At 41.5% G+C, this 25,896-nt stretch overlaps 1 protein-coding gene across 1 annotated transcript; it reads right to left on the bottom strand.

The window, feature by feature from the left end:
• Positions 1-334: 334 nt before the first annotated feature.
• ankdd1a (ankyrin repeat and death domain containing 1A) lies at positions 335-14,530 on the bottom strand. Its single transcript, XM_036543205.1, has 15 exons — positions 14,383-14,530; positions 12,325-12,428; positions 10,867-10,965; positions 9,280-9,378; positions 8,683-8,787; positions 6,691-6,789; positions 6,058-6,156; positions 5,511-5,609; positions 4,810-4,908; positions 4,016-4,114; positions 3,639-3,737; positions 2,925-3,020; positions 2,636-2,837; positions 1,584-1,715; positions 335-1,278 (listed from the first exon to the last, which is right to left on the bottom strand). The coding sequence occupies exons 1-15, from the start codon at positions 14,414-14,416 to the stop codon at positions 1,217-1,219; spliced, it is 1,527 nt and encodes a 508-aa protein (XP_036399098.1). The 5' UTR covers positions 14,417-14,530; the 3' UTR covers positions 335-1,216.
• Positions 14,531-25,896: the final 11,366 nt, after the last annotated feature.

Genomic DNA, 25,896 nt, shown 5'->3' on the forward strand with positions numbered 1-25,896 from the left:
ATCCTACCACTACAACTGAAACCATGCTCCTGTGACATTTTGAAAAGCAAAATATGTAGACTGTGCACTTGTAACTAAAAATACAGCTCTGAATACCCCTCTGAAGAAAAGAGAATAGACTGTTCATTGACAGTTTATATTAATTGCAGTATAATTTAGAGACATTATTTTTTGTCTAAAAGTTGACAAAATGGTGTTACTGCCACTCAGTGTACAAAATGGTTTATTTAGAGAAAAACAATTTTAAGGGTAAAAACATAAAAAAAAATTAATTAGTATTATGACATTACAAAGCTACATTTTTGTCAAACATCCTTGTCACTGAAAGGTGGGGTACTTAAGTAAAAGGGGGAAGTGTTAACAGTAGTGTTTTAATAATGCAAGTCTTTTCACAAGGATTTTATTACATTGTGCAAACTTTAAACCTGTCAAATGGCAAAAAAATCAGTCTGTAGCATTGCATACGAGTCCTGTCTTCAACATGATTGTGCTGCACAGACTGTTCCCTTGATTTGGACAGGTACTCAAATGAAATTGTGATTGGCGCTGCAGTGGTGGCAGATTAAGGATGAGTGCCGATGACCACTGCGAGACATACACAGTGGGAAGACCAAGGCTTGAGGATGTGTTGGCATCCGTTTATTTTGTCAGTTAAAAATGTGTGAAAACAAATCAAAGTTTAAAAAAAAGACTCCTCCACTTGACATTCTTCATTGGCAGATGGATGGAAGTGGTGGTTTTAAAAATGGCGGGAATCCTACTGCCAAAGACCAAGAGCAGCCTGTCACCAGGAGTAAGGAAAAAAATGAATTGCTACGGCGACAGATGCATTCCTTGTGTCTTGACAAAAAATGTGCTTTTAGCTTGACAGTGAATGGACAAAGTGCCCCGTGAAATAGCACATACAGTAGTAGCCCTTTCAGATGCAGATTTGGAGGACCAAATGGAAAATTCCGCTTCACTGGCACTGTTGTTCTGTCAGTTTCTCTCTCTCTCACTTGTGGCCATACTGTAAAATGGTGACAGTCTTTGCGGAAACCTCACACAACCTCTGAAACGTCTGTAGTGTAAAAGTCAGTTTCCATCCTGATATTAGCCCTGCTTTATCTGAACTACTGTTTTCTTGTTTGTGCCTCTTTAAAAGGTTGTGTGACGTAACCCGACAGCACTTGCCCAGCTCGTGAAACGGCTCTCTGTGTCTGAAGAAAGAGCTCGCTCACATGACAGAGCATTTCTTTGGAGAGTTCGAATCTGCATTGGCCTTCTGCCTTATGCTTTCTGTTGAAAGAAGAAATGAGAAATAATCCAACCATTGCAAGCAAATGAGAACTGTGTAACAGAAAAATACTCTTGCCATGGTCAGAAAATGAGTCGATTCGCAAGCCAATAACTATCCAGTTCATCGCTGGTGTGTTGATGAATCTTGTTTTGTGCTCATGTAAACAGGCGATTTGACTTTTGGATGTTGCACTAAGGTACAAATTGTTTTTTTTTTTCATGCCAAGTGGCTTTTCAGTGGTTTCACATGCATTGCCAGTAGAATATTTATAAGCAGCAGGTCATGTGACTTGCTGCTTGCTCACCTGCCAAGTCTCTCCGAGAGATCCCCACCAGGCCCTCATACAAGCCCTTGATTGGATTCTCCCCAGCCATGATCACACCATGTAGCCAGATCAGCAGCATACGGTGCCCATGCTCCTTGTAGCTCTTTGAACCTTAAAATGATTTTAAAATATCACTGTTAGAGAACTATGTTTACTGGGTAATTTGGTCTTATGTGCATAGGATCATGCTCAACAAACACTGACCAGCACAGGTGGTTTTCGTACCAGCCCACTGCCACCAACTGAGAGGTTCCAAAATTGTATTTGTTTAATGGTATACTACTGCCATGGTCACTGAAAATATTTTCAATCAGTCATGGAAGTGGTTAGAAAATCCAGCTGTCATGGAATATCACTCAAATCTGTAAAAAGTTCTTTTTGACATTACATTCATTTGCTCACTGTAAAAGGAATAATGTTTTTTAATACATTCTTTTTATATTGTTTTCTTTTATGTGGTCTTGTATATTAAGCCCACAATCAGTATCATCATAATCAATGATGACATTCACAAGGGTGTGCCTGTGAAAACAAAGTATTTTGAAAGAAACATCTCAGAACATGCAGGTATTCTTCCTTCAGAGTTGCCCAGTTTTATGGGAATCTGTCAACCACAGTAATGTAAACAGACACTGGAAATTTTACATGTATCCTTTTAAAAATATCACTTAAAGTGTCATTGAAATATATACACATGACCTGAAAGGGAAACCTGAAAAGGACCATGACTGACTCTTGAAATACATGTGTGTAATTGTATGCTATGGCACCAAATATTTTATCTTATGATCATATATTCTGGTCCTGAATTCCCTCTTTCCTCTGTATTTCCTTATCTTTGAGGCACCAGTGTTGTGTGGGTTGCCATGGTAGCATATTCTGTTTTAAACAACACCCCTTAAAGAATGTTCATAACCAGCCAGAAAGTCTTAGCATTTAAGGCTTCAACTATGGCAGAAACAGAACTTTTAACAAGAAGCACATGGAGCTGACTACAGCCTAGAGAATTAATACCAGCTCTGGGCCTTCACCTGTCCACTGCTGCTCGATAGCCCGAATGTGTGCCTCGGTGAACCTCCAGCACTGGGCCAGCCTCTTCCACTCTCCGGGCTTGAGGTATTTGGTGGCCAGCCTCCAGAGGACAGAGCGGATGTGCTGCGTCTCCAGGCGGTGGTCCTGCTTGAAGGTCAGGTGTCTGCCTACCCAGGAGTCTGAATCGCTGTTCAGGTTATCCTTCACAGACCAGAAACAGGTGAAGGTGAACTGTCTACACTCTTTACAGTTCTGACCTTGGTTTAGAAAGAGTGCTGAAGGCGATACCTTTTCCCACTTGTAAAACCTGTCCGCTTTGATGATCATGTCCACCACGTTGATGTGGTTTCCTCTGGCTGCTACGTCCAGGGACATCTTCCCTTGCTGGGAAAATGAAGAAATGGGAAGATGAAAATGACAAAAATGTGTGCACTGGTAATGCTTTTAAATGTTACTTATGGTCATATTACAGGTTACAGGTTAATTGACTAAATAATTCCCTTCCCAGGTTGTCACTGTAAAAGAAAATTGGTTTTCAATGGACCCTACCTGATAAAATAAATTTTTAACACAGTAAAAAATAGTCTTTTCAACAACCACACAACACCATTCAGCAACACTGTTTGTATAAGATAAAATCATCTTTACTGGTAAAAACTGGTCTAAGCCATCAGTAGGGTGCTATGCAGTATTCTGCTAAATCAGGAAATGTAAAATATTCACAGTCTGATGAGGGACAGCCTCAGCTTTCATAGGTCAATACAAAATCAACATGGATCAACAAGAGGCTGAGCTGAAAAAGGCCTTGTCAAACTTGTTCTCATCTAACTGCTAGCATTAAGAAGCAAACTCACAGAAGTAAGAAAATCATTTGTACAAACCACTTTTTTATTATTGATAGATATTTCAGTTAAATGTGTACAGAAACAATCAATATTTCATTTACTGTCTAAGGCAGGCCCATCCTAGCTACCATTCACTAAGCAATATTGGCTTCAATACCTTGTCCAGCAGTTTGAGGTTGACCCCCGCAATGAGAATCATTTCTGCAATGTCCTGGCGCCCATGCTCTGCTGCGATGTGCAGCGCTGTCTGTTGCCTCTTTGAAGAGAATCCACATTAAGGTTGGTTAGATGCTTGTTATGCCGGTCCTAATGTGCAGTGGTCTAAATAAATGTAACCAGTGTTTTTTTTTTTTTTTTATAATAAAATTCAAAAACTGAATAATATGACTTTGCTCCGTACAATTCCACTAAGATTAAAGTATAACATTTTAAACTCTGTGTTATATCTGTGTTTTTCTTTAGTATGAATGCATATGGAGGGCATTAGGAAAAGTAACAAATGCATTTCTGTCCCAATGATAATGCCTCACTCACGTTGTCCGGGATGTCCAGGTCGCACTCGGCATCGATTAACAGCCGCACTATCTCTGCATAGTTGTGGAACACAGCGATGTGAAGAGGTGTGGAGTGTTGCTGGTGATTTGCCAGAGGAGAAAAAGGAGAAGAGGAACATTATTTTTCCTTTTTTATTATCCTGAAGCAATGCACTGTCCCATATACTCAGGTGCAGACTGTGTGTCGATGGTGCTAGTTTGTTTGGAATGATGGATCGCCTGCATGTTTGGGTGAAATGCTAACACCTACCACTAGATGGGGTTACAGACCACAAAGCTGGGTTGACACCAAAGAGGTGGACAAATTTTCATCACACGTATAATTGAATTGCCTGTAAGATAGAAATTCTACCTGTTCTGATCATTTTATTATTTAATAATTATCTGCCTTCTGCTGCATCATGCAGAGTGGTTGGCTGTGAGGGTGATGAGCATAATGTGGGTACAATCTCTAATTTATTCCTCTTGGCTTGAAAAGCAGTTCAGACGAGCCACTGGGGAGCTGCAATGCTTGGCCACAAAGGCAGATGGAGTAGCCAGCATTGCAGCTGACCCCACACCCCTAGATGATTTAGTGGGGGGGTCAGAAGACAAATGGATTAAATGGGCTTTGGCTACAGCTCCAGCGCCCCTCTCGGCCTCAGCTGTGGGACAGATGCACCCCCACCGAAGAGCTCATCCGTTATTTGCCGGACGAAATTCGCCAGCACATTAATAATAGTCAGAAGGCGTTGTTTTTCCTCACACACACGAACGTCCGGCAGGAGCACTCACGCTGTCCACGGCGTCTGTGTTGATGCCCGCTTCCACCAGCAGCCTGGCCACCTTCTCATAGCCGTGCTGGGCCGCGTAATGGAGGGCATTCATATTCTTCTGCAGACACAAAACCCCACAGCAGATGGGACATTATAAAGCATATATCACCGAGCCCGCGTGGCTTTCTCTCAGAGACCATAACCGCGCAAAACAGTGATTTCTAGCTGTAATTTCTCAGATGAAGCAGCCACGTGAGGTAATTACTTATTGCTTATGCAGCTAGCTATTAAAACTATACAGCTAGTAACTGCTCCTTGCTTATTTCTGTCTCTGCATTATCCCTTCTCACATTACTTGGTAGCTAGTCAGATAACCACAATCTGATCTAGGTCCATTTCAGATTCTGATGTCTTTCAGATGTCTTTTTGAACCCAGGCTCTCCCGAGGTCATCAGGTGTGATGCCAGGTCAAAGGGGCTTGATACCAAGGCCAATACATTTCCCTGTTCATACTGGGATTGTATGGAGGTCAAATGGGGTCAGCAGCCTTGTGGATACAGCCAGTCATGAACCTGCCCTCAGACATCAAGGGTCAAACAAAACCTCCCGATTACCATGCACTTAACTGAGATGACAATTTGCTCAATAAAACACTAAAGAAGGTTTTGTTGTATGCAACCCCATTTATGCCAAGAGATACACATAATGAGCAACACTTGCGTTTGTCAGAGCATTGACATCACAGCAGGACTCCACAAGCAGCTTCACACAGTCGTAGTAGCCACCATCGGCAGAGAGGTGCAGGGCAGTCAGGCCATCCTGATGTACAAACATCGCTGCGTCACATATACATATACGCCACTAAGCACTGTCATGCTATTAACACCCTGAGAACTTTCACCATGAACTTCACAGAAGACCACATCTATCTAGGCAACTTTTCACATAAGGTGTCCTTTAAATGCCACCCACAAAGCCATGATTTGTCTTAGAGGACTTAACATTCACACAACAGAGAGGACCTTTGACACAACACGTTTCAGGCAAGGCATGTCCAAAATGAATATCAAGGGTTTTTTACACATCATCCACATATATTAACAGAATACTTTGTTAAATGACAAAATAAACTGGTATCCCACAATCCTCATTACAGGTAGTCTTTTATATTGCTAGACGAAAATTGACTCTATAATATACTCCTCTCCAGGCTCTGTCCCTCCTGATAGAGACGGACAGAGACAGGAGAATAGAGCATTGGACTCACCGTGTTTTTCTGGTCAATGTCCACTCCAGTCTCCACAATCTTCTGCAGGACCTCATCGTGGCCATGCTTGGCTGCTAGATGCAACGCTGTGTTTAGCTCCTGGGACAGGGAGCGTTGCTGAATTATTATATCATACTATATTATACTAGTTTCAGTGATACTATACTATATCATTATGTTTTACATGAGATTATTATATTCATAATTATTAGTGTAATTATTATTATGTCCTCCTTTCCCCCTCCCCCATTCTCATAGTTGCACTGTCATCACACTGAGCATTTCAATAACCCAGGCAACACTTGGTGACTGGGGTTTTGCCAGTAATGAATAATTGGTACTGTGCCTTCTGATTAAAGAGACATAAAAAGTTAACACTGTGCCTGGAAATGAGTCATAAAACACAGCTACCACTGGTGCCAGAGGAATGGAAATCAATAGTGGCCAGGAAAAGAATATGCACACTGCTTATCACAGGACATCAGAATCTGCTTATTGCCTACTTCATCTTTTTAAAAGAGGGAGGGACAGGTCTCTTCATGACAAGTGCTATGCAAGTTCATTTAAGTCATCTAATGACTTTTGACCAAGTGAGCCAAGGTGGGGTGGGGGTTTGGGGGGTAGGTGGGTCACCTTGTCCTTGAGGCCATGGGCACAGCCCGATCCAATGAGGAACTCAACCACTTCCAGCTGCCCGTGCTCTGCAGCCAGATGGAGAGCCGTCCTGCCGGACTGGGAGGGACAAGGGACCAGAGGGGTCAGGAAAGGGTCAGAGAGGGGTCAGAGATGGACATTCAACTGCCCCCAAAGAGCAGATGCAAGTCCAGCACACTAAAACCATTAACTGTGTCTAGCCGTAAATTACGAAAACACATCAAGGCGGAACTGAAAGGTGTGTACTCCAAAGTGCTTTGTGGGTTTCACTAAATGGTCCCTGTCGTCAAATCATTTTCACTCGATGTTACCAATGGCAGCAGCTCAATTACCTCCCATCTGAAATGGGATAAACAACAGAGGCCCTTGGTTCCAGGAAGACCTGTGCTGCATCCCAAAAAGAGACGAGGGCCTCCACATCACTGCGTGACTCAACTACACATTAAATAGACCATTAGCCTTCTGGCTCTGAGTAATGCGTTAACATTCGCTTGCCGGGGCGCTGACTGAACGCGCACCGACAGTCGTAACTGAACGCTATTGTTCAGCGCTCACTCTGGCAAAATGTGACCGCTCAAGGGGAAACCATTCATCGGTGAGCTCAAAGCTGCGCTCAGACCCTGCGCACTTCTTTCACCGTGGCGTAGTGCATGTGGCCTACTGCCCATCACTAATCTGAGTCAATGAAACAGTTGTTGTGCCAAGCCGGACAGAGGAAAATTTTTTTTTTTTTTTTTTTTTTTAAACTGAGTTGCCGTGAGGTATTTGTCCAAGTGCCAGCTTCCACGCTGGGTGACTGAGGTCATCCTTCAACCGCCCACACCTCCACTGCTCCTGAATCCACAGGAAATTCTCACACAAGGAAAGCAGTCACATGTTTTTATCCATTAGGTCCTAAAAGCACTAGGACCACAGTCAATGTGTTGATTAAAAACGTCCCCCAGCCATGTTTCAAAGCCACAGAGAGCAGCGATAGTGTAACTGAGCATTTCCTGTTAATCTCTGATATTGATGTCATTGATTGTGCCATTCCACAGTAACTCATGAGTCTGCATCCCCCCCCCACCCCCCATTCTCTTCTAGGGCAGTTGTCATGTACTGAGGGAGGTGTCACCATTGATCAACTCTAAATAAACAAACCTGATCCTGGCACTTCAGCGCTCTTAACACTAAAGGCAACACAAACCATTCATTCTCAAAATCTTTAAAAGCCGTCTTTTTTTCAAAATGAAATATTTAAACCCCTTGACACTATCATGCACTTCAAAGTGGATAGGATTGCTGCTATTCACATGAAAAGCAACATTTACTTTAATGAAGAACTAACTCCACAGAACGGTGCTGTTAAAGAATTCACAAGAAAAACAACCCCCTGCACGCCCTGTCCCTGCTCTTGTGATCTAAAAAGTGATTCATGCTCCTGGGTCTATCTGTACAGGGCATAATAAAGACAGTAAAAGGCTCACTAAACTCCACTAGCACTTACATTAATATATCTGCTTTTAGAGCTCTGCCATCAGTCCCCTTATAATGAACTTTATGCTGCTGTGACAAGCTGGGAGCTTAGACAGTGTGGACATCCATCAGACGATCCCTACAGTGAGCTCCCTGTAAATAGGTGTGATGCACGCTCCTTTTTATCCAAAATAAATAACCCCTCATAAACCACCAAACACAACCATGCCACAAACTGACAGATCCAGCAGGTCCTGTTTTGACTGTCCAGTATTTTACACTACACATAAAGATAGCATAGTACATTGTCTCTCAGAATTGCCTCTGATATATTTAATGGTCTCCCAAAGGAATAATATGTGTTTTGGCATACAGAGGGAGTCACTGACTTTTATTCCAATTGAAATGGTCCCATTTAAGGATAGCTCCACTCATCTTGCAGTGGCACCTTCCCGTGATACTGCAGCTCTTTGATAAAGCTCCATTGAGACCAAGATTTACAGATCTCTCCCTCACCTTGTCTCTCCGGTCAAGCCGTATGTCTTCCAGGTCCTCCATGATGAACTCAATAATTTTAATGTGACCTCTCTGGGCGGCACAGTGCAGGAGATTCAACCCGTTCTGGAAAAGGAAGCACAATAAGACACTGAGGAATATACCAGCAAGATTGTCACAAACTCTGATAAGAAGGAGTTTATTTCTTCAGCATAAAGCCTTATCAGTTTACATATTTTCCATTTGTTTGGCTGAATGTTTCCCCACAGCAATTCAGGGTGATTATCTTGCTTAGGAGCACAACTGCCATGCCCCCCTGCAATTTAAATCTGCAACCTTCTGGCTAGTCCAGAAGTCCCTTTTTCTCGGGACCAATACTGGTTTTGAGATCAAACAGATCATAAAAAATGGCTGTATTCATGCTCACTGTAAGTTTGACCATCATTTGACATCTGAGAGAATGATGAAGTGACAAGTCAGATGGGTAACAATGCTGGAATATATTTGGGTTGATTACCCCTCACATACACATACATAAACACACACAGACACACACATATACACACACACATACATACACGCACACACACACACACACAGTACGGATGCCTGCCTTACTTTGTTTTCACAGTTTAGCTTTGCTCCAGATGCCACCAGGATCTGTAGAACCTTGAGATGACCAAACCAGGAGGCCAGCAGCAGAGCGTTCATACCGAACTGTGAGAAAACAAGCTCATCATTCAAGCTGGAAAGCCCTTGTGACTGTCGCTCAACGTTTTCTAACAGAGAGAGGGACCAACAGCTCAGCATTTTAAATGTTTCGATTGATCGGCAAATGCATAAAACTCTATAACATTGTGTTCTATTTCCATTATGTTGTGAATGATTTTCTTAATGTTCATTAAATATGATGGTGTGGCACATTTAAATTTCCTAAATGCAGTAACAGCTGCTATGCAGAGAGCTAGTTTATCCTACTATGTACAACAGAAAGCCATCCTGTGTGGAAAGCAATCACACATGAAATGTCAGGTGGCTGAACTGCATGCCATAAAATATTTATCACAGTGCTCAATAAACAGTGCACTACCCCCAGGCCTAGTTTTATGATGCATCCATGTGTGTGCGTGCGTGCGTGCAATTGTGTGTGTGCTGGTTAATGTATGTGTGAGAGTGTGTGTGAGAGAGAGAGACAAGGACAGAGAGAGAGAGAGGGAGAGAGAGAGAGAGAGAGAGATATTCTGATCCAGGCAGCATGAAGCCCCACACAAAGCTCACTTCCTGTGCGTGCCAGAGATTAGCGTGCTGTGCCCTGTTATTGAATCTCTGCAGTGAGGAGCATGAAGGCTACTCTCTTCCTGCAATGTCTTCATGCATTATGAAGTAACATTTCCACTAAATCAAATCACAGAGGAGCCAAAGGTGGAACAGATTTGAAAATGCTCGATGCAGGGCACACACAAAGCAATGTGGGGTCGTGTTTATTTAAAAGTGGTATCACAGAGGGACCTGTGGATGTGCGAAGAAGACTGGCTGTCATAACTGGTCAGTGCTTCCTGATCTCAGTCCTGAGGACCCAACCTGCGTGATCATTTTCATTCCAACCAAACTATGTTAATCAAGTCTGATTGAACTATTAATTAAATAATGAGAAATTGTATCTCTTTACACTGATATTATCTGAAAATGGATAGCCAGAGGTGTGTTTCTGTGAAGAAGATAAAAGATTTTCTCAACCTCGATAATTTGTGGCTCTTAAATTATTACCACCGACTATATTAATGTTAATTGCTGAAGATGAACTGGTTGTTCACCTAGCATGCTGAAATGCCTAGAACAATAACACAACAATTAAACTTAATCAGCTGAGACAGCTGCCCTACATTTTGAGGGGGAGATATTAATGTAAATAATCACTGGAGCAACATTTGCTTTAATCTTCTTAGCAGCAGAGACACCTCCAATGACACATTCATTTTTACAAATGGCTTCTGGCAAATGAGTATCTAGAGATGCAAGATCCCGCATTCAGTTAAAAAGCTCAGCCAAACCCAGTGCATTCAGCATTCATTACAAATAAAAAATCTGGAGTACACAGTAACTCAAAGCGGCAGTAGTGGGACAGCAAGGGAGAAGGTGACACTGGTGTCCCATGGTGAAGGAGAGAGGCGGCTATGGAGTGTGCAGCGCCCTGCGGACACTTACGCTGTCGGTGGCGTCCACCTCGGTGTCATGGTCCAGGAGCAGACGCAGGGCCTGCACATTCCCCATTCCTGCCGCCCAGTGGAGGGCTTTCCTATCCACCTGCAGAGCAGCAGAAAGCAATCAGAGTTCAGAGGCTGGAGATCAGAACAACGCCGTGCAGGACGACAGAAGAGCCGAAGAACATGAACAAGCGGAAGCAAAATGTCTGTCTCTGAGAAAACACAGCATTATCCATGCAGCAGATACCTGCGCATTGTTTGAATTCAGTGAAATTATATCATAAGATAGATAGATATAAGATTCTTAATCAGAATTATGAACATACTGCAAGGGCATTAACAAAGAATTTCACTTTGAGGTCTTCCTTCAGCCTTGCTATCTACGCAGTCTTGAGACATCTTGCCTCATGAGTCACACATTTTATTACTCGGAGCTATGTTAATCATATGTGGAGTGGGGCGTACAGGATGTGAGAGGAAATCCTCCCTGTATTTGCTTCTCTGCACTGCAGCAAAGAATAGGGTTGCAGTGTTAACATAGTTGTGTTTTAAGGCGAGGCGGAAGAAGGACTTTAAATTCCATACGGCTGCAGCAAGAAACAGCACAGAGGAAGAGCAAACATGAGAAACCAATGATCATGTTAACTATGGTAAACATTTCTGAGGGCATTCAGTTATCTAATGTGAGACCGGTGTCACATCCTGTTCTAGAGGCAACAAGAAGTGTTTTTTCCCCCTCTCCGCTCTGATGTGTAATTGACTGAAACCAAACAATGACTGTGGGGCTACTGACATCCATATGGGTCGGACGCTGTCAGGACTTGACTTCCTCTGATCAGGGGCGTCCAATTATTTCAGCACATGTTAATATCTTGTGCCAGCAGCCTTCTATGTACAAAGTGGAAGGAGGCCCACCACCAGTGTTGTGGCTTTCATCTGTCAACCTTCAACCCGCCAGCCCTCCCCCGTTACCCTATAAATGTCTTTAGAGGTGTCAAAAGCTCTCTGCACTACGAAGCAACACATTTCTGCAACAATGACGTTGGCTTGGCCAAGGTAAACATTCCCTTTCAGTGAGGTCATGCCCTTTTTCCTCTCTGATTATGTTTCATTTATATCTTATCACGGAGTACTGTACTATTGAAAATGTAATTTTTCTCAGGCTTTTTTAATTAGCTTGTCAAAATTATTGGTATGTAAATGGAAAGGTGGTATTTGGATGGGTCTTCTTTTCGTGTGAAACCTTTACCAAATACAAAAATGCCTCCAGGAAGCAGTAACTTCATCTGCCAGTCATGACACTATCTGTACAAATCTGTAGGATGCAGGTTAGAATAACACTTGATAACACCGGTGAATAACTGAATAAATGTAACAGTGAGATTATATTTAAAACAGAGCAAGGACCTGTGGATTTGGCAGAAAGGTCAGCGGTTTGCCATGCATCAGAAACACTCACTTTGTTTTTGGCCTTGATGTCTACTCCTCTTTTCATCAGCTCCTGCATTTTCTCCGTGTCATTCCTCTTCGCCGCATCGTGGAACTCCTTCTCTGACCGCAGCACTGAAATGGCACATGAACCTCAGGCCTTTCCATCGACACTCAGATCTGTCCAGCTGATTTATTTAAATATACTTTCTTGTTGTGGGTATACCCTCCACCCCGCCCACCCCGCCCACTGTGCATTTCTGATACTCCCCAACACTTTTCACAGCCCTCGCACAGTAATCTGCCTTTGTTCTGATGTCTAGGCCAATCATCAGCTTGACTTCTTGCCCAGGCATAATGACGGCCATTTACCAAATCAGAGAGAGTTTCAATCATGCTCCCTCTGAGAACTACAGCAGCTGAGAGGCCGGAACTCCCACAAGCCAAGCTCGAGGGTAAATTCAGATACAGCGTTTAGGCGGAAGCATTAAAAAACCCATTCTCTTCTAAATGATACCCACCAGGACTGACGCTGAAATGCTTTTCTAGCAAACAAATGTGTCGTTCCTGACTATAACTCCAACAAATAATGTTATGGCTCGCTTTTTATAGCTGCACATTTGCATGTCTCCACTTTGCTGTTCAAGCAAAACTGATTACAGTCTGCGCACACAAATCTTCCTCAGTCAGCCTGAGTGTTCTAGTGTGTCCTGCTGTAACACAGTAATTACTAGTTGATATATCACATTTTCCACATAAATAAACCGTGCTGTTTGTGTGCATAAATCTTCTTCAGTCAACCAGGGAAACGCTCCTCTGCTTTTATGCAAAGATTGCCTGATGATAAATAAACAAAACCTGTAATGGATTTGCAACGTGGAAGAGGAATAAATGCTTTAACATGTGATATGCCAGATGCCTTGTTAATTATGGTTCTAAGCCTTTCTTTAGCTTTCATTATTGTCATTTAGCTGACACTCTTATCCTCAAAGCGACTTACATACAGTAGGTTATATTTTTATCCATTTATAAAGCTGGATATTTATTGAGGGAATTGTGGGTTAAACACATTCCCCAAGGGTACAAGAGCAATCAGGGAATTGAACCAGCAACCTTTTGGTTATAAGCCCTGCTTCGTAGCACTACACTACACTGCTGGCTCAGTGTGTCAAACTGAATCACAGTGCAAACCGAATCACAAGGAAAACCCTACTTAATGTAACCTGGGGCACCGGTAACAAGTCATATAAATAGAGTCACACCTCCCATTTTCATTGTTCCAAATAATGTCTTAGGACAGAGTAGTCAAACACAGCCAGTTTGCTGTGGAGGTTAGAGTACAAGTGTGTGGATCTAGGTTGCAACTAAATTCAGGCAGAGCATGTTTATTGTAACAGTAACAGTCCACAGTAAACAGTTGCATTGTTCATTCAGCCATGTATGAATGAAACACCTTACCAGACAAGTTGTGAATGACGGTGGTCTGAGGAAGAAAAAATACAACTAAAATAAAAGTACAGGGAATCCTATGGAACCTTAGTCCTACCTCTTTAACCCTTTGCTTGAATACATTTTGTTCAAATACTGTGATATCAAATAGCAAATCATACCTTGAGTGATTCCCGAGAATGTATGTTAGGGCAATAATTAACTGGAACCTTTTCAATAAGGAGATAACGGCAGGTGGAAACAAGGCCTTTGCAAATACTGTACTGTACTCGTGCCATTCACAGACAAGTGGAATACAAATACTAGGCTTTCCAAGAAATTCTGAAGCATTTTGTTTTCTGATCTTACAAGCGATAAGAATGTATGATGCAGTCAGTTTCATCTATTTATCCATTTATATATCTATCTGTCGGTCTGTCAAGTCTGTTTTAAATTACATTCCGTGGGAACTGAAACAAACAACACATTCCAGCAGACAAATTAAATGTAATTATTAAGACAAATATACATGATGGTGTAATTCCTTGCTACACTAGCTGGCTGAATCGCTCTGTTCACAGAAGCATACAGCAGGTAGCGTATGAAAGAATGAGAAAGCATTAGCTCGCTAACATTATTGAAAAATAATGACATGACTTACAAATGTCATCCTCCGACACCAGATCGTCCTCCATCTTTCCAGTAAATCAAAAACCGCGGAATTTAGCACAGCAGCATGGTTCTCTCAGACGTCCCCATTACTGAATGATTTTGACCGCACAAATTCAGACTACAATTGAAGACTGCCGCTAGACTGAGAGCACATCCGGGTGTTGTACGGACCTGCCCACGTCCAGGAGAAGTCATATGACTCTGTAAATATTGTTGCAATAGTCATAATTCTACGGTACCATATGTAAGTTACTGTGTTTGCCACTCAGTAATGTTGCGGTTGTCACAATACGTAAACATGTGCATAAACATATGTCTCATTCCAAACATTTCAGACGGGTGCCTTTATCTTGGATATCTAACATTGCGCATTTTACATGCTAGGAAACAGTGTTTAACTGGAACATTTCAGCAGAATGATTTTAGTCAAGGACACTACCTCTGAGGTGTTCTTTAAAATTCCACATTCGTTCTGCACGAGCTCCACCCACATTTGCCCAACATGATCTGCCTCGGTTTAATGGCAGTGGAGTGCAGTTCAGTGAGTATTAAGGAACCAATGGCTTTCACAGATGTAAATGGTAACGATTTTTTTTTTTATCCCACTTTCATTCTCATCCTTCCTGCCATAGGCAATTTACGCCTAATACATTTAAATCATCTGTAAGACAGCCAACAGATGGTATATTTCTTCATTTGCAATAATGACACCCTTTGGTATTGATCACTCTGAAGTCAAATTTTCATTTTAAGACATTTACAGCGAGGTGCGCGATCAGAGACCGATTAATGTTATGGGCCTTGGTCTTTGTAAGTCTGGCTTTTTATACATGTTTGTGGTTTCTGGAAATCGTAAGAGAAAAAGTATTGATGAGAAAGAGATTGTTTTCTTCTGTGATGCCTGGGCGGAAGGAAAGGAAGTGGGAGGCGAAGAGCAAGCCTTATCAGGTTTATTCCACCAGAGGGAGATCTTCCTCAAGTTATGCACAAAGATCGTCAATGAGCCGATAGGTGGCGCTATCATAGGGGAGAGCCCTTCAGCTTGTTGGCAATTTGTGTCAGCTCGTGGCTTCTCCTTTCCCCAGTTAACAAACGTGGGGCAATGAGCTGTGCTGAATAATCATTTGCAAGTAAACAGACACCTTTTAGCTTGACACCAGGACCAAAGGTTTTAATGACAATTGTGTATGGAAAACTGGATCTGTCTCCGGCATTCATTTGCCAAGGGATGATGTTCAGTGTTTGCAATACACTGGAAGCATATGCACATTCATGTTCCAAGTGTGTGGCAGAAGTATAACAACTATGAAGAAGATCAGAAGATAAACCTTGAACTGAAATGGTGTCTTGTCTACACATCTAAAATAAACTGCTTCCAGGAGCAGATAGTGCACAGACATTTAATTCTTTTTCTCATGTACAACATTTAACTTTTTACTAGTTTACTAGTTATACATAATTTTCATTTTCTGTCCCTGTGCAGATTTTAAAAGCTCAAAATCATATAACATTAAAGTCACATTACAATGTGTCTGTACATTACAGTGCATGACAGGACACCAGTACAAAGTTCCAAGCTTTAGAGAGCTCTGAATCTTAAACATGTTTTCAAGCCTTACCTATATGGGTGGCAGAGCTGTACATATTTTTAGTATGACCAACCAATGTTCATTCATGCGAGTTTGGGTAAGTTGAGTTTTATTTCAGGTGTCAAACTCAAAACGTTGGATTTGTGAAATTGCAACTCTAATATCAATTTCACAGATATGTAATGGGCCAGGTAGCAATACAACCATGGTCCAATGTTACAAGACTTTTGTATTTTTGTTGCAGCCACACTGTAATGTAGAAGCAATGTGTGGCAAAAGTACCTCGGCTGTCAGTTTTAAATCCTGGGCCCTGCTGTTTGCACACAAAGAGCTCATGAAGAGATGCAATTCACTTATTCAGTTCCCTAACTAAAGAAACTTAACATGCTTTCTGAAATTAATAAATAAGTGCCAATAAACATGTTTTCAAAAAAATGTGACTACATAAATAATGGGTGAGTAGTATGAGACCTTAAAATGTACTGAGTATGCTAAGATAATGAAGGAGATTAGTGTAAGTTCACCACCAAAGTTAAATGTATGTATTTCTGCAAAATGCTGTGCATATTTACTCACAGTTTCTTAAACTGTCCTTTAAAGGTGGGTCCTCCAGTCCTGTGCCAGAAATAAAAAAACGGAGTTACACTGTGACATGTTTGTCCATGGGACTACCGCAATTTGTTTTTTCTCCCTCAGCCTATGTGCAGGGGATACCTGCTGAACTCGTAGCCCCACCGATAATTGCAGTTTGTACACATGCACAACTGTACATTTGAAAACCCCACTCAAAGATGTGATTCACTACAGAAATAGTTAGGTAAACAGCATCAGAGAGGCAGGCTGTTTCAGGACAGCCGTCCAAAGAGGAGAGAGCGCCAAGCATAATTTCAGGAAAACACAAACTGCCTGGAGTCTTAGAAAGTGTCACTCAAATGAAGTGATCAGAGCCAAGCAGGCAATTTAAATGATTGATATCATTAGGTCAACGTATATTAAGGTATTTTCATGTATTTCACTTTCATCCTGTGATCAGGGTTTTCTAGAAAAACAGACAGCAATGGTAGATGAAAAAAAAATCAGGACGCATGATACTGGAGAACTCATTTTTATCATTATTATTAATGGTATTATGATAAATAAAATCTAAAATATTTTATTTATGATGGAATGCATGAAACTTTATAGTCATGTCCAGCCTCATTTACAAATGTTTGAATAACTGAAGTCTATACAACAAATTAATCCAGAAATTTATCATTTTAAATGAAAGAATCCCTTCACTGATTATACACACACTAAATGGAAGGGGCTTTGCATCATTTGCTTTAGTACAGACCACCTTATCTGAAGGAGCTGTCTGATTCATGATATTAATATAGTGATTTCTCACATAGTGTGATGCCACAGCATATTCCTCTTCATGATGTGCATTTGAAACTTTCATGTGTCAGTTTCCCTCTTGTCCATGGGATTACTTTTCGTATTCTCACAAAGTGAAATTCATATGGAAATAAGCACCTCGCTTGGTGTCTGAAAGCGAGGGGTAGCTGGAGAAGGTGCAGAAGCAGGAAGTCCACTGTTACCAACTGCTGTCTCTCTGGGCACTAAGGGAAACCATGAGAGAACACAGTCAACACTGCCAAGTCCTCACAGCCAGCCAGTGTGTAGTCACTACATTTCAAGCCAGAGAGGGTTTTGCTGGAGGTGCACTAGATTCACAGAATTAAAGGATATGTTTGGCCTGGCACCAGTTTAAAGCAATCTTTTAACTATGTCCAGTATACATCTTTCTTTCTTTCTTTCTTTCTCTCTTTCTCTCTTTCTCTCTCTCTCTCTCTCTCTCTCTCTCTCACGTACAGATAGCTATGCAATGTCTAAAACAGCCAGCAGGAGGCACTGTATTAGTTCTACTGAAGAATTTAAATGAGAGGGAGTCTGGATAGTTGCTGTATTTAGCTACACTTAGCTGCTTATATGATGCTGCGGTAAGCATCGGAAAGCTACAAAGCTACAAAAATAACAAAAATCACCAACAATATCACAGATGACATGAAACAGTTATTTCCCTGAAAATACTTTGCAAACAACCGTTGAGCAGCAGTGTGACAAAACGCAGGAGCGAGCTGAGGTACATACAGACCTAGAGAGAACAGGAGTCAGCTCACAGTGTTACCATGGAGACCAAACACTCACAGGTTCCAAGTAAAATGTCCAAACCACAGGTTTGTGAAAATAAGTATGAAGTGAAACAACTATGTTGTCCCCCTCCCTTTAAAATAAAAATAATCGAAAAATAACCTCATACTTAAGTAAGTCCCAGTACAGAACTTAATGTCCTAAAGCAAAGGCTGGAAAAGGTTGGTTGTTTGAGTTTGTCCTTGTAAAGAAACTATGAATCTGAAACTGATAAAGTGAAAAAAAGATGGCCTAAAAATAAAAGATGGAGCATGACAGCCCTTTGTATCTGTCTCTCAAACAGAGAAGAGCAGCTGTGCTATAAAGGGACCTGTGGTATTTACAGCATGACCAGAAACGTTAGCCACAACTTTCATATGGCACTGTATTGCTCACTACTAAACAAATGCATGGATGCTGATCTTATTATATCTTTGAATTTTATGACTGTTTATGCATGTCTATTCAACCATTGACTGTAAGCCTACCAAAGGTGCCTTTGTGTGGGTTTTTGTATGCTGTGTGTGAGTGCTCCATACCCTTCACGTTTCATAGAGCCCAGATGTGTATTTGAGGCCACAGGTTAGAGGTCCTGGTTGCACACTACTCTACTACTATTTGATAGAAGCTACCCAAGAGAGCTCTCTTGAAGCCATATGTAACACAAGATAAAAGGGTGCAACATTACTTTCAATGAATTCCTTTACTTCATTCAAGCATTACCTTATCTGAGCAAAAAAGCTGTTACAGAAGGTAATATCTGCCCATCTCCTCCTCTTTAGTTGGGGGCCTGAGTTATTAGTTCAGCAAGCAAATAGTACCTCCTTATTCACCACGTAGACAGTGAACTACCTGCGTTACCCTCATTCTTCCTTGGCTTACTTCAGGCTGCATGGCTGGATGCTGCTAGAGATAAACTGTCAGAGTAGGTTTTGCATAGGCCTCCACAGGTAGCCTGCAGAAACATACCCCGGTCTGGTCTTCTCTGCACCCCAACACAAGACTGCTACCTGCAAATAGCTGCTCCCCGATTATAAGTGTGGCAAAGGGAAAACACAGACAGCCATCTGTTCACCAAGTTCCACCAAGGCTCACGCACAAACTTTCATTTGACATTAGCTTTCCAGAGACTGTAGTGACACCTTGTGCAATCACTGCTTTCAGAAACTACTCCCCAGAGTTGCTTCTTAACAACACAAAAAGCATCATTTTGTACTGTATGTAATAGCTGTGACAGCCTGACTGACTAATCTTTCCCGTAAGTTACTGAGAAACAGCTGAAGTGCCATAAGTTGAGTGGGATGAACACTGTGGATCAGTTCTTTACTGAAGTGCTTTGTTCTGCTTAATTTTTTTACTGAAACTTGAGAGAGAGTGTATTCTCTGAACAATACATACAATAGTGTATGTGTGCCGACATACTCTGAAGCATTATACAGTGTCTTTTTCCTTGCTTTCTAGATTAAATACTATGGTTGTACACTATATGGTCAAAAGTATCTGGACACCTGACCATCACACCTATATGAGCTTATTTGACATCCCATTCCAAAACCATGGGCATTAATATGGAGTCCCCCCCTTTGCAGCCATACCAGCCTACACTTTTCTGGGAAGGCTTTCCACAAGATTTTGGAGTGTGTCTGTGGGAATTTGTGCCCATTCAGCCGAAAGAGCATTTGTGAGGTCAGGCACTGATGTTGGACGAGAAGGCCTGGCTCGCAATCGGCGTTCTAATTAATCCCAAAGGTGTTCAATGGGGTTGAGGTCAGGGCTTTGTGCAGGCCACTGGAGTTTCTCCACACCAAACTTGTCAAACTATGTCTTCATGGATGTTGCTTTGTGCACAGGGGCACAGTCATGCTGGAACAGGAAAGGGCCTTCCCCAAACTGTTGCCACAAAGTTGGAAGCATACAATTGTGTAAAATGTCTTTGTATGCTGTAGTATTAATGTTACCATTCACTGGAACTAAGGAGCCTAGCCCAAACCCTGAAAAACAGCCCCAGACCATTATCCCTCCTCCACCAAACTTTACAGTAGGCACTGTACATTCCGGTAGATAGTGCTCTCCTGGCATCAGCCAAACCCAGATTCGTCCATCAGACTGCCAGATAGTGAAGCATGATTCATCACTCCAGAGAACGTGTTTCCACTGCTCCAGAGTCCAGTGGTCCAGTGCTTTGCACCACTCTGTTGCCGTCGCTTGGTATTGCGCATAGTGATGTTGGGCTTGTGTGCAGCTGTTTGGCCATAGAAACCCATTTTATGAAGCTCCCAACGTCCCAGCAGTTCTTGTGCTGATGTTGCAGCCAGAGACAGTTTGGAACTCTGTAGTGAGTGATTCAACAGAGGATAGGCGGTTTTTACGTGCTATGCGCTTCAGCACTCAGCGGCCTCGCTCTGTAAGTTTGTGTGGTCTACTGTTTCGTGGCTGAGCTGTTGTTGCTCCTAGGCACTTCCACTTGACAATAATAGCACTTACAGTTGACCGGGGCAGATCTAGCAGGGCAGAAATTTCACAAACTGACTTGTGGCAAAGATGACAGTTTAAACTCACTGAGCTCCCTAGTACAGCCCATTCTACTTCCAAGGTTTGTCTAGTGTTTCTCATTCCTACTCCTGGGGCCCCCCTGTCCTGCATATCTATCCTTGCTCCAAACACACCTGATTGAAATTAGTGTGATGCTCTTGATTAAATCAGGTGTGCTCAGCTAATCAAAAGTGCCACTGATGAGTTCAGTCAGGTAGGTAGAGTAGGGAAAGATGGAAAACGTGCAGAGCAGGGGGGCCCCAGGAGCAGGATGGAGATTGCATGGCTATGTGCTTGATTTTACACACCTGTTAACAATCGATGTGGCTGAAACACCTGAACTCAATAATTAGGAGGGGTGTCCACATACTTTTGGCCATATAGTGTATATATAACAGTAAGACTAAAACATTATTAACCCTCAGTATTTCCTTTCTAAATAAACCAATAAAACCTGAAAGATCCATTAATGTACAGATATGACTACACAATTAGTCTGCTTTCCTTTTAAAAGCTGTCAGCCATCGGATAGCTGTGGTATTTGTTTTTTTTTCAATGCGAACAGTTTCAAGTTCTCAGAATCTGGCCTGTAGGTGAGTGGATTTTTATATCAGTTTAACTGGGAATTCTCAGTTTAGTCCCAGAAGTACTGAAATGTTGCTTTTAAAGCTTTTTTTAAAATGTATTTTGTCAGAAAATATTGCCATTGGCGACCTTTCAGGAACACGCTGGGTGAATTGGGGAACATCGAGGACTTTTCATAACTGTGATCCTCCCAGGTTTGATCAGTTAAAAACTCTATAGCTTTCACTCTGAGGTAGCACCCTGGCTAATGTATGGTGCCTGAGATATTTTACAGTAACCCATCAGAGAGAATTTTGTAGTATGACTTCCTGTGAAGCACAGCGACTCAAAACACACAATTAAACACAGAATGAGAGAACCTCTCAGTTTGATATGTCTGCTCTAGCCATCATTGCGAATCCTGAGGAAAAAACCTAAGTCTTGGGTGTGTCCTACTCAAGCAGCCATCCAACGCCTTCTTGAAAAAGCATTATATCCCAGGAGTCATTGCATCACGCGTGGAGAATGTTACATTCTCAGTCATGTGCTGCAGAGTGGACCTACAGGAAGCTTTGTTTGAAAGGGACAAAGACCACATCCTGCTGAGTATGTATCTGCTGAGACAGAGTAGCTGCTTCAGATGACTGGCTGGTTTCTCTGCCAGCTTGAAAGGGTCATTAAACACTAATGTATATTCAAATGATCTCATTTTTTTGAAATGTTTCAGTGTCCTGACAGTGCTTGGAGGTCTTGAAAAAAATCCTAAAAAATGTTTTGTAGTTCTGGTTATAACCCTAAAATGCCGTCAGCTCCCTGGGTGTTAAATACTATGTTAAACACAGCAGTGCAAAGTAAAGTTAACGTGGTGCATGAGAAGTAAGCAGAAAGGTCAAGCCAATCACAGAGGACCCCATCCTCTGGTCACCTGACCTCCCTGCAGATGAACTGTTTGCCATCATGCACTAAACATTCCTCCCAGCCTGCATGCCATTTACCACAGCCCTGGGTGCATGAGGCTCCCCAGAAGGCCTCACTTCTATCTGACCTGGCCAAACATGGTCAAAAAGACCAAACACCCCCTGCACGTTTTTTCACACAGGCTGCATTTCTGCGCAGACTGTGGTGATGGACACCCCGAGTCATACCTCTATGTGGAACAAATCTTGACCAACTGCTGTGAGTCACTACTTAACTTTGCGCCCACTCCATCATGTGATCATTGATTTTTTTCTTATTCTTTTTTTTCTAGGGGAGAGGTCGTGGTTTAAGATGCAGCTGGAGTCCATGAAAGTCCCTATTTCATTTTTTTTTCTTTTTCTGACTTAAGCAAAGCTTATTCTGTTCCAAAGTGAGGGCTTTAAGGTCACAGAATTGCATAAGACAGATGAGGAAAGAATGGCAAAGTACAGCAGCTAACATTTTAAAACAAAAAAGGTGTCAAAGTTCACTGACTCAGTTGTGTGTTTAATCTGAGACTCAGAATCATGGGATCTACAGAATGAATGGAGTCTTTAGAATGGCTGAAACTGCTCTGGCACATGCTATCATGGTTGCTCAGTACTCATCACATCAGTCCTTATCTAAAAGTCCTGTCCACACAGATTGTGTAAGGGCAGTCATTTTCTCTTTTCACTGCAGTTCCAGATATCAAGTGCAGAAGTGTCTTTATCAGGAATGTACAGAGAGGTGATCAATTGCTGCTCACAGCTCTGGGAGGGGAGCTGAGTGATAGCACTGCCCTTTCACTCTCTCTTTTCCTGAGGTATGTGTGTGAGAAAACGTTAACGTACAGTGGGTGTGTCACTGGAACTCGGAGGCGAGCCTTGAAACCATTCAGTCTCACTCAAAGGAGGATGAAAACACTACCAAAGGACAAGATGTAGTTCCAGGAAAATTCATTTGACATTAGCCATCCAGTAGTGGAAACATGCAAATCTACCTCAATCCTTCCCTGATTTACTTGTGTGAATCTTCTCACCTGGCTTTGGCCCAGAGGTAATGCTAAGAAATTATGCTACAGCCACTGTACAAACAACTTAATTTGATTCCTGTGTTTCTGCTGACACTGAAGCTCATTTGGTTGTAATAAAGGGAAAAAAGGATGTTACAAGAAAAAAAAACTGCATAAGAATGCTGTATTGGACAAGCTGTGGCAATCAATAAATTCACTCAGAGAAAATCAAGGAATGACCAGCCAATAAATTATTGGTTTTTGTTTTGCAAAAAGTTACTTGACAGTATTTTCCTATCTTTTTCCTCATCACCTGTACATTAGCCTTGTCGCACTGCGACAACCTCTGTACTCATACAGAAATGCTGAGGCAAGACAAATGCAATCCTCTGACACGCTAAGCCAAAGGCTATTTCTTGCACGACAAGTCAAACAGCAGGCTACAGTTAGGGTGCGCACTCTTTGGACCACAGACATTACTCCACTGATGTCAACTAGGCAACTTGTGTGTGTCTGACGAATAGCATGGTGCCTGAGAGTGGCGAGACTAGGAACCCCTAACCACACCTACCCCAAGCATTACAAAGCCAGAGCCGGGCATTGTCAGCAAATGACACTGATGGTTTCAAACCTGCGTGTATTCAACATTTCTTGAACTCTTTTCAGAGACATTCAATGTCATTGGAAGTGTTTTTAATAAAACATAATTCAGAATTATATTATGAACTTTAACAATAAATATCTGGTTCTGCTAATTATTTAGCAGCGTAAGTGTCTGCTTAGATTTACAAGTCAGTGGTTCAACACAGAGTGTGTCAGGAGGTTAATGACTTAAATGTTGATAAGCAAATCATTTGCTGGATACACATTCTAGCTCAATTAAAACAAAAATTTTGGATTCACATCTTCTAAATTCAACAGCTGGCATACATTATCACTGAGTAGACTGTGAAACAACCTGTGAAAATCGCTATATTACGACAAGGATACCCTGTTCATCTCTGAGACGTTCCAGACTTAAACACCAAAGACATGAGATAAAACACAGCATTGTCATAATTTACCTGTGGAGAAACATTCTTAATCACATTGATTTGTTCAAAATGGATTTGATCCTTTTTTAATTGGACACTGGCCAACCTTTTCACACATATTTTAGTAGTTAGACTCAAATCATGCCTTATGTTACAAAACAAACAAATACATGTTAGAAAACACAGAAGCACATTCTGAGGTGACAAAAAACACATATACATGTTTCATATTTCCTAACCTCCTATTTTCCCTAAACTTAATGAGGAAAAGCAGAAATGCATGCACTTCAGAAGAATGTACAAATAACTCCTTGAACACAGAGAAGTATATACAGGAATACGTCTCTGTTCCTCTGTGTACACCTTTCAGTATGAGTAAGAGTGTGATGTGATCTATAAATTACTCAGGAAGTAGCTAGTTCCTGTGTACTACATCTAAATGACATGAGCAAGGTGGTTTGTAGACTGTGAACTGGAATGGTAAGAAAGATAAGCAAAGGACGCATATTATACAACATTAAAAAGCCCTGATTGAAACAAACTATAAGACAGCCTGATATCTTAAAGGCAAACAATAATTACTATTTTTCAAATAATCATCATTCTACAAATAGTTCTTCTTCTATAGGCAACTATTTGATCAAGGCAGACATCAACCCAGTCCGACCACACAGGTGCCAGTTGAGCCCAATTTCTGGTTCAGGTTTCCCCTTCCTGTATGAGGCAATGTGCAGTCACATTTGGACACTTTATAAATGTCTGAATGGTCACTGTGCATAGAGTATCACCATATGTTAGTTAACTCAACCAAAATGAAATTGGACAGCATTTCTTGACTACGTCAACAAAATGGTACAACAGGATGACCTAACAGAACGGTTCCTTGCCCCCAAACCATAAACAGAACATTTTAAATGACCAAGACTATTATTTTGGATATTACTATTGTTAAATTCACAGAGGATCTGGTTCACTGAGGCAATAACCGAAATGGTGGAGAAAATAACAGAGATACTATTTACAACAAATCTGCTACACTCTGAACAGCTGAGTAATGTTGGTCATCAAAAACATTTACAGTGCTGGCTATGGCTTTTTGGAAAGTCCCGACAAGACTGAATTGAACATATCAAACAGTTACCTGAAAAAATGTGGAATCAGTGTAATTAAACCTTCAATTGTCTATACAATGTATTTACAATAGAGGAATCTCCCAGCCTAATAAAACTCAATGACTGTTGGCTGTTCAGCTATACACACAGTGCATCATTTTGTGGGGAAATGGTTATAGTCAATATTTTATATTGGTTATAGTCAATATATAGTCAATATTTTTAATACCTGCCTTAACAAGGCAAAGTACACAAATTTAGGAAAATAAGATATTGCTGCAAAGAAACAAACTGAAACTGACCAACCCTCAAAAAATATGACAAATGCTTCAAAGAAAAACTGGAATGACTCTGAGATTTAGAAAAGCCCTGAATATTTTTCCCATAAAACACAATTCATGTTACAGTACACATTTAATGTAGAACAGACTGGGACTGTACTTCTTATTGAAATACATAATGAAACCTCTGTTCGTGTTATTGACGTGGGGTTTCATAAAATGTACGCTTGTAATGTGGATGGTGACAGTTATAAACTAGGATATA

The sequence above is a fragment of the Megalops cyprinoides genome, chromosome 13, assembly GCF_013368585.1.
Source record: "Megalops cyprinoides isolate fMegCyp1 chromosome 13, fMegCyp1.pri, whole genome shotgun sequence".
Lineage (NCBI taxonomy): Eukaryota > Metazoa > Chordata > Actinopteri > Elopiformes > Megalopidae > Megalops > Megalops cyprinoides.

Excerpts from the sequence above, each read along its gene's own strand:
- ankdd1a (XM_036543205.1), bottom strand. The coding sequence starts at position 14,416 with ATGGAGGACGATCTGGTGTCGGAGGATGACATTT. Across the intron at positions 6,790-8,682 it reads GGCTTGACCGGAGAGACAAG|TCCGGCAGGACGGCTCTCCA; the intron begins GTGAGGGAGAGA and ends TGTCCCTCCCAG. Across the intron at positions 3,738-4,015 it reads ACCTGGACATCCCGGACAAC|AGGCAACAGACAGCGCTGCA; the intron begins GTGAGTGAGGCA and ends TTCTCTTCAAAG.